The sequence below is a fragment of the Sceloporus occidentalis genome, unplaced genomic scaffold, assembly GCF_023333645.1.
Source record: "Sceloporus occidentalis isolate IW3139 unplaced genomic scaffold, rSceOcc1.0.p SCAF_51, whole genome shotgun sequence".
NCBI lineage: Eukaryota > Metazoa > Chordata > Lepidosauria > Squamata > Phrynosomatidae > Sceloporus > Sceloporus occidentalis.
Window position 1 is genome coordinate 1,797,075 of NW_028317031.1, and position 9,674 is coordinate 1,806,748.

Consider the following 9,674-nt stretch of genomic DNA (forward strand, 5'->3'; position numbering starts at 1 on the left):
ATAATAGCAGAGACCCTGTAGTGAGTACAGAAGCATCTTCAAATAGAGTGACTAAAGCCAAAAATCTGCAACTGCTAAGTTCTGTAACAAGATATCCAGCAGGCACCGTAGTTTTTCATCTCTTATCTGACTGTCATTGTGGCCATACAGTAACACAATGTCTTGGAATGGGAAATGTAGAGCAATGAGAACTGTAGCAGGGGACGTTAACTCCAACCATTTTTATTTTTACTGTAGGTAACCTTTATATATGTATTGGCACAAGGTAAACATATATGTGAGAAATAACTGTTTCTGGTATATTTTAAGTAGATCCAAAAATACTTGAAATGGTGAAATACAGACCAAGAACTTTACAGCGCTGAACAGGGGAAAGGTATTTGCTTCTGTCTTTACAATATGAGTAATTATATACACATTTAGATGATTTTCAGAGAGATTGTTCAATTCACTGTTCATTCCACAAAGGCTGTAGGGAAGATCCCAACTTTTCCCTGGCATTCTCCTTCCCACCAATCTGCAGATACTAGAAAACAGCAAAAAAAAGGTGGGTTAATGTCACATGTATATCATGGGCAGGATGACTCTCGGTACCGTAAAGCCAAAAGCCATACATAGAACCTGCAGACCAAATGGTGCCTCCTCCCCTCTAATGTGCACTCTGATTATCATTGTTAAAAGATACCAACAATGACGGTGAAGAACGGTCACCCACCTGCACAAATATAGAAAATCCCATTACCCTTTTCTTTTAATGACAGATTTCAGGGGCCCCTAGGCAGCTGCCTTGCATACTTAAAACAAAGGCCACCTCCTACAGTATTCTACTAGGGCTAGCGCTGGTTTTCAAATTTCATCTCTAGAAAGAAAGCCAATTCAGGAAAATTAATGTTGTACAATGTGAGAATGTGTTCCTAACAAAAGAACGTCTTCAGTCTTGCGTCCACGCAAAACATAGTATTAAATATGCCCGGTACAAATCCACATGATCTCATTTAGGAGCGGTGTTTAAGTTGACCTCGCTTGTGCTCTTTCAGTTGCCGGTCTGGAACAAATGCCAGGGGTACTTGGGAAGGTCCCAGACATGTTACTATCACTGATCCTGGACGCAAACATTGGATGGGGAATTGAGATGTTCTTACTTGCAATAAATAAATATATATATATCCTAATTAAACATCTTGATACATGACAGCCAGTATATAGATTTGTCATAATCTTTCACCCAATCTTAGCTGCGAGACCCCTACTTCTCATCTTTGAGAAATACTCACTTTTAGACAGTACTTTTATAACATCTCCTTTTTTAAAAGGCAAATCTTCAGGTTGTGAAGCTTCATAAGCAAACAGAGCAGTGACCTGAGTTACGGACGTCTCCTTCGCTGCGGTGGGATCCTGGCTTTTGGCCTCTTCAGCTGCTGCAAAGGTTTCCTCTGGCTAAAGAGAAATGGAGTGTGTAAAGGCGACGAACCATATAGAATTGTTTCATGCACTGGAGTCTAGATGACAATTGCGGTTATTATATAATACTTTTTATAAATACATTAAATGAGATATGTACACATTTTATTTAGAATACCTCATATTTCATTTGAACCCCTCATCTCCTGCTGTTACCCCTGTTTTCCACCTGGTATGAATATGAGTATGTCTGTATCCTGCCTGTCTCCATACCCTTCTGCTATGAAAGGGTTACATTTGGTGCCCTATAGTCTAGTTTAATTGCATTTGTAAGCCAAGGTGTGAAACATCTGCCTCCTGTATGCAATCACCTTATCTGACCACTTGTGAGGCAGCCCTATAAATTCCCGGGCCTCACTTGGAAACGTAGCTGCTGTGGCCTCCTTATAAGCGGCTATTTAGGAGTTACGGGAGGGAAACGACATACCAGGTACCACTGCAGAAAGCGGCTACACCATCGGAACCAGATCAACTCATCTCCATCCAAGCCGTCCTCTCCTATTGTCTCACTTCCCTCAACCACCGACTAGATTGTAAGCTCACAAGAGCAGGGCCCTCTTCTCCTTTGCACCAGTTATTGTATGTGTTTTTGTATGTGAAATTTGTTCTACTGGTTGTAACAGCGCTGCGGAATCTGCCGGCGCTTTATAAATAAATATAATGTAATATTTAACCTCCAAATCTGTGCACTTCAGTTTCAGGCAGTTCTGTGTAGTTAACTCCCAAGCTTTCTCCATATTGTCCTTATTCAGTGTTATATCGTCTTCTCCGTCTCTGAAACTAACCAAAGAAACGGTGTGAACGTATCATAAAACAGAAGGTAAGGCTGGGCATCTGAGAATTTCAATTAAAATGTTTTCTTTTTAAATAAATTTAAAAAAAAAAAACAATGTGTGTCAAAACTCTCAAATAAGTGCAAGTATAAAGTGAACATTTTTACACAAAAAAGACACTAGGGAGTGCCAATTGCTACCGTGAGATTATGGGGGTGGAAAAATAGTGAAGTGTCCCAAACTGGTTGGCCTATCCCAAGTTCCCTGTGGTTAAAGGACCTCTCCAGAGGCCTGGGTATCAATAGCCATACTTGGAGCCTCTAGGTCATTTCAGAAGAGTTCCCAGGTATCACCAACAAAAATGACCAAGCGGTGGTTATAAAGAAAAAACGTCTTGTGGTATCGGTCCCATAAACTTGGGGTGGTTTTTTTAGTTTTTTGGGGGTTTTTTTAACTATATCCTCAGAATCCTGACAGTGTCATGTTTGGTCTTACCTGAGTTTTATGCTGGAGGGCGATAGTTGCAATTTGCTGCTGATCAATGTCAGGAGATCATCGTATGGAAGTTTATGGGGGGTCTGTATCGCCACTGTGTACTTATAGTAAACTTTCACTATGTAATGGGATTCCTGGAAATAAAAGACAGCCATGCAGCATGTGGGTGATACAGATGGCTTCCCCTTTTGAGCATAAAAAATAGATGGGGATCCAACTTCTATTGACCATATAATGCATGATCTATTTACATCTGCAACTTTTTTCCCTTTTTTTTTTAATTTTTTTATTTTTTTATTTTGGAACACATACGTTTCATATGTTGGCCAGCCCGTGCAAAGTGCATTCCCCGGTACAATGTGGGCTGTATAAACGTAAATGAAGTAATAAATTATACTATTACATATGGCAGTCGTTAACATGTTAAATGTATATGTGTACATCAAAAAATGGCAAGTGTTGCAACCCTATGTACAATACTGTGTCCAATAATCCACATTATCCCTGTTATTATTTGTGAGTGGTCTTACCTCATTTATATTATTTTTATATATTTTGTTTTTTGTATTGCCTGAGTTCTCCCAGTCAATTATGTTTAGGAAATATAATGTCTGTCCTGACTGCTCCTTAAAGGACAATAATTTGGTATGCTGTATATATGAATATTCAGACTGATACACTAGTATAACGGTTTCCTCTAATTTTACCCCTCCACAAAAACACACCTAAGAGAAATCCCATTTTAGCTCTTACCTGATGTGAAGAGTCTGGGGAGCTGGCAGCAGTAGCGGACGCTTTTGGGAAGAAATAAAAGGATGTTTCGTACAATAAATGATGCAATATGCTTACAATACAAAAACATTTCTAACCCTCATAACCAGTCTGTCTTATGACAGTTTTGCAATCTCACTGAAAGCTGAACTTCGAATACAATTAAAATATAAGTTTTAAGATTATTTAAGATTGCAGCCCCATCCCAGAATCTTCAGTGCATTTCAGTGGAGAGATTTGCACTAGGGGTCTCTTACCTTTCAGGTTTTTAGGTCTTTCGGGGGGAGCGGCTGTAGGTGGCGCAGGCACATCTAGCTGTTCTGGAGAGTTACCGGATGACTTTTGTTCCTGTGATGCCCGAAAGAAACATTTTGGATTAACAAATATATAATTAGCCTTAGTATATTCTCAAGAAACAAGCATCAGCTTAGTGATAATTAATGGAAATGGTAATTAAATGTATCTATTTTCTTATTAAAAAAACGTTAATATGACTTTTGTACCATTTTTTATTTATACCTGTTAGTTAAGGGTAATTAAACGACATACATCACAAAAAGTATATAACTTGCTCTGGAAAAAGGCAAACAATTAGGAGTTTTTCTTTTTGTGTATGCCAAGCGAGAGAGAATCACATATGATAAAGGACAATCCTTGAGAAAAAAAAGTATCCACACCCCTGTTCACATATAAGAGCATTGCCTCCCTTATTCTACTGAATATAAAATACCTTCAGCTCCATCAGTATATGTGTAGAACATCAGTTATTTCTGCTACACCAGTATCTCTGTGCCTCCGTAGAGTAATAATGTGACCATATGGCGCACAGCCATTACCTGTCCTTTTGGCTGGAAGCGGAGTTCCACAGGCTGCAGATAATTGTACGGAACGATCCCTTTCTAAACACAGAGATAAACAAAAAAACAACAGTTCGCTCAACCTTTTCAAAAAGGCTGAAGGTTTGATAGTAAAAGAAAAAACAAATACAAATCAAACAATCGCCAAGAGCCAGTTTTGGGTGTCCCATCGCTCCGTCTTGGGCAGGATAATGGGGCAGATGTGATCCCCAATCTTTTGCTTATATTGGATTACTCTTAAAATATGTTATGGTGGCGACAAGAAAGGTGATGAAAATCTCCTCCACTTAAGTTAAGAAGTAAGGATCCCTTAGAGCTGCGCTGGACAAAGCCCGGGCCAGAGGTGCAGAAGCCAGACCACTACTCATGAAAAGCGTTTTTGTCCTTAATGGGAATCATCAGCATAAGGGTCATACCTAGGAATGATCCCTTGTCGGATCTCACTGCCATCTCGGGAGACACTCCCGGGGCCTGGAGAAGTAGCGATTCACCCGGAGTCTCCGGGGGAAAAGCTGGAGAGTTCCCAAGTATGATGAGGTTGGTTACTGCTTGAGGCTTATATGGGGGCCACTTTAGAAAGGCATGGGACTATTGACTTTGTGTCATCTGGGAGAGAGGCGCATTAGTGAAGGATGATGGATGCAGAATTTGATGTTTGCACAAATCAGAGACAACCCTGCAAACATATCTATTATTCTGTGGAATAGAGGACTTTGTACGTTATAGTAGAGGAACTTAACATAAAACACAAATAAGGGTTCCTTTAGTGCTGTCAGTATACGTTGCACTGTAATGAAACGCACAACTGGCACATCACATGAAATGAATATTCTTGTTAAACTATTTAATACAGATGCAGAGAATTGAAAAGAAGTATGAACATCCCTTATTACATGACGGCTACAGGCGAGGTGTTTGTTCTATGTAACGCTGCACAATAAATGCACATTAGACAGATGCTTGGACAGCTACAGCAGTATACTCATTGCTATCACGACTCGTAAAACCACAGTAAAGAGAGAAATCCTCCCACCCGCTACCTCTTTTAGAATACACACACTGTGGTTACCTTTGCATTGAACATGATCGTGGCCCAGTTATCCTCCCCTTTGCTCACGACAAAAACAATGTTTCCTGGCATAACCTGAATTTCCTCGGGGGTCTCGGGGTTGAATTCAAACAGTACACGATGTGGCTCCCCCTCCAATGTCCTAATACAGAAAAAAGAGAGAAAGGTCTATTGTAGCCACTGATTTGAGGCTGCAATGGAGTTAAGTGAGCACCATGGGCATCCAGAGAAAGTTTCCAGGGGGCTCTAAGAGTTAGCCGTATGAAAGGCATCAGGAGCAAGCAAAATAGGGCCGTATTGTCAGGGAATTTCTAGGTAAGGCCAAGTGGATGCCCATGGTGAGCAGCCATCTTGGCGTCATTGGTTAGCCTCATGAAGATGGCTCGCTTTGAAGATTTGGCGCAGCCAGGCATATTGGTAATGGTATACCTACAAAAAAAGGTCTGTGATTTGCACATATTCTTACCCTTTAGAGTATCATAAAAGGAATCAATGACTTGAACACTAATCTGACACTTAAATGGTTAAGTTCATTATGACAGCTTTACATGTAATGATTGCTGTTTACTTTCCGTTAAAAAGGGCTTTCGTATTATTAAACAGGACAAAGTGGAACTGATATCACCATGCAATATCAAGCACAATAGCTTATTTATAAGGTACATATGGTAGAGTGGGTGATGTCTTAACCTTGTTGTTTTAATTATGCATTATGCCGGGCATTCTTGTAGCGAAGAATACACTGCCTCTCCCTCGTTAATGTATAGTGATTTCAAGGAGCTGAATTGTTCAGTTCTCATTCAAACTCCCTCTTTTGTGAATAAACCCTTCTGTTACTCACCTAAGAATTTCTGGTGTCTTTGGACGTGGAGGAGGGTTGCTGGTCTATATGAAAATACCAAAGGAACACTTAGACATGCGTTACAGAGTACATTTCCACATTAAATATCTATAACCTTACCGAATCTTAACCTCTCTTTAGAAACAAAAATACTACTCTCTCTCTCGTTCACAAACATGTACATACGGAGGGCAATAAACAGAGACAGCCAGACGGACACCAGCAAAAAAGAGACCGTTACAGCTGTGTGCATTCTAGTGCTTTCATAAGAATTAAAGTTTTCAACATATATATTTGGTTTTAATATTATGGGACACTCCACTTTTTAGTGCATATGAAATCTGAAAAATGCCACACGTATGTATTAATCATGTTTTTTTTAAGATATGTGTTATAGTGGGGCAATTGTCGAGACTTAAGGTAAGTTTTAACTTTCGTTACCTGAGGTTGCAGAGGGGCAAAACCAGAGAAACTGTCTTTATCAACCACAGAGGCCACAACCTATATAAAAAAGACACAAACATTTTAAATAATGCTATTAAATGTCAGTAAATCTCTTATCATTACATTGGTTCTCTAAACACATCACACGTCTCAGCTCACGGCAAGATTTGGTCCTTCGTGGTCTCTGATCTTCCATGCTGGTGGCGTAATAAACCTTTGTTAAGCTGGATCAGCATTGCTGCGGTCTATTTGTTTCTTTTCTTATATCCAATATCAGATCAATAATTCATAGAACGTTCAGAAACACTGAGAGAATGCACTATGATGTAATGTGACCTTGAAAAATCCTTGATACCTTCTTACCCTTACTGGGTAAACTTCACATGAAGATAGTTGGCCCATCAGTGTTCACGCAAACATACCTGTGCTTTCCCCAAGTAATCCTTCTTCTCAAGTTGCTCCACCAGCTTCTCATTGGGCTGGAACATCTTCCCCCTCGGCATCTCCACAGGGGCAAAATCCTTTTGTTTCTAAAGAAGAACAGCATAGTCGTAACAATTCACCAATCACGCCTAATTCACAGGTGGTAATCAGTAATGCTTTAAACATTGGTTGGTAGAATACTACCCTAAACGTATTTACCAAGCTATCATTAAACTAAAGAGCCTTAGGCAGGTTGGCTCATGCTTTATACCAAATAGCAAAAATTACTCTTCCTTCTAAACCGTCATCTTGTGTTTCCTTATGAGGTTCCAGGAACATCCACATGGAGTCTTTAAAACAACATCACCGATTTCCAACCCATTATGTTTGCTATATGGGCTACTTCTCATTATTATTATTATTACTACTAATACTCCTCCTCATTCTCTGGGGTCCCATGTACAAAATATATTATTTTTTTTTAAACTCAGATACAGTAATGTAGGTGAGCATTGGAAAAACCTGTTGTTTTTTTCTCCTTTTATCCAGAATAGCGCACCATCATTCACACTTACCAAGATGTCCTGCAGAGCTCTCTCGATCTTGGTGCCATGTCGTGGCTCTACTTTCTGACTCAGAGCAAGCAAGAGGCTCTCCTCAGCTTTTGCCCAGTCTCCCACTTTAGCATGGGCCAGAGCGATATTATACAGGATCTGTACAATCAGATTACAAAAGGAGTAGGCAGCACTATGAAACAACGTGCAAGCAATTTTTGGGCAGGACATCTTATTTTATCATGTTTTAGAAGCCATTTTTTTATGTAGGGTAGCATAAACACCTAAGGCTGGGGAGCGTTTTGACGGGTTTGTGAGTATGACACAGCTGAGTAATCTGATATACCTGGACTGGATATTTGTGATGGGTGAAAATAACATGAATTAATACCATGGCTGAACCTTTCAAAGAGGACACGGACTAAACAGATGGAAATATTGGATCTCGGGTACCGTCAGAATAGGTGTGGTATTGACACTGCTCACCCTTTCAGCGCCCAAATAGTTACATGTCGTTTCCTGCATGGAAATCCTGGCTTTCTGAACAATTCATTTAATTACTAGAAGATTAACTGAGATGCAAATCATTCTGCATAAAAACGGATCAAATGAACAGTTTTAATTACTCTGGGTTAATAAGCCTGCTTTACCTCGCAGCTGTAGAGCTTAAAAGTCATCCCCAGGATTTTGTAATCAATCAGCTGGTTCCCTCGCAATTCTGTAAATGCCCGAGTCCAGTCCTGCAGAGCTGGAATGTACCTGAACACAATCATTCGATGAGAAGATGACCACTGAGCGGGATACACATCTAAGGTGCTTCTAGGTATGGACCCTCCAGGACCCACCTCCTGGCCCTGTGCCCCACCAAACTGCTATAACAGTGCCTGTGAAGTGGTGGAGGGGCCATTAATTTCAAAGGTGGGCGAGTGACCCTTTTTATCTCTCCCATGTAGACATAGGTAGCCAGCCATAGCTACGATGGCAACTGCAGCGCTATACTTTAGAGCGAGTCATGGCACAAAAGAAAGCACCCATTTCATTAAATGGCCATCTAATTACGCTCTACCTCACAGACTATATTTGAGATTCCAAGCATTTGTATTCCCACTGAAAATCCAGCCTCGCGAATACACACAGCCGGGAGAAACATGGCTCCATGTCTTTGTTCCAACAATAATGTTTATTTGTGGCCTGCAAGAAATGGCACTTCTTTCTTACTTGCTCCTCTTGAAGGAGACCAAACCGCGTTGGAAATATCCCACCGCCAGGTGCTTGTCTCGTTCTATGGTCATTGTGAAGGCCTAGAGAAGAGCAACCAAGTTAGAAAAAATTAACGTCCAGGGAAGGTAAAGCTGACCTCAAAGGGCGAATCAATTCAGTATTGACTTTTAAATAAATTGAGGGTTATTCTTAAAGAAGTTGCTTGTAAAAGTGTGTAACGGAATCACTTACTGAGCTTCATGAAGAACCAACATGAGTTCTGGATTATACATTAAGCACACAATGCACATACCTAGGGGGCCCGGGTGCTTGAAAGCATAGCCACCAATACAGTACACCTCCTGCTCATGCTCAGTAGAGCGTTCATTCAAGTCAATGAGAAATATGCTCCAATCGAGCTGAATGAAAGTAGCAGAAGCCAATCAGAATACATAAAACAAAACATTTTGGGGACTAGACTGGTCTTTTAATCTCAAGGGCCACATTCCATGAATTTCCCCCACTGCACCCAAATCTGGATCCTGGCCAGTTTTATTTTCCATGTATGAATATCCACCTGATCCTTGACATTTAACCCCATGTGCTACGTACCTCCTCCGCCATCTGCAGATCTCCCTTTACAAGATGACAGCAGCCAATGTTAAAGCAGATCTTGGATCGAGGGTCTGATATGGAGGTGAATGTCTTGAGGGCACCATTCCAATCCCCTTTATCAGCAGCGGACACCCCCTCGCTCCACAGGCGCATAATTTCGACTAAAGCCAT

General features: G+C 40.6%; 1 protein-coding gene across 1 annotated transcript; it reads right to left on the reverse strand.

The window, feature by feature from the left end:
- Nucleotides 1-455: 455 nt before the first annotated feature.
- On the reverse strand, nt 456-9,674 carry LOC149288416 (neutrophil cytosol factor 2-like). The gene is made up of 14 exons (XM_089491627.1): nt 9,501-9,674; nt 8,907-8,989; nt 8,339-8,447; nt 7,710-7,847; nt 7,134-7,241; nt 6,709-6,768; nt 6,268-6,311; nt 5,427-5,568; nt 4,316-4,399; nt 3,744-3,839; nt 2,730-2,914; nt 2,136-2,241; nt 1,275-1,437; nt 456-526 (listed from the first exon to the last, which is right to left on the reverse strand). Exons 1-14 carry the CDS (start codon nt 9,672-9,674, stop codon nt 456-458), a joined length of 1,563 nt encoding a protein of 520 aa, XP_089347753.1.

Coding starts and splice junctions, on each gene's coding strand:
- LOC149288416 (XM_089491627.1), bottom strand. CDS start 9,674: ATGGCTTTAGTCGAAATTATGCGCCTGTGGAGCGAGGGGGTGTCCGCT. Junction 8,990..9,500: donor ATCTGCAGATGGCGGAGGAG/GTACGTAGCACA, acceptor GCTCTTCTCTAG/GCCTTCACAATGACCATAGA. Junction 2,915..3,743: donor TGAAAGGTAAGAGACCCCTA/GTGCAAATCTCT, acceptor TATGCTCAAAAG/GGGAAGCCATCTGTATCACC.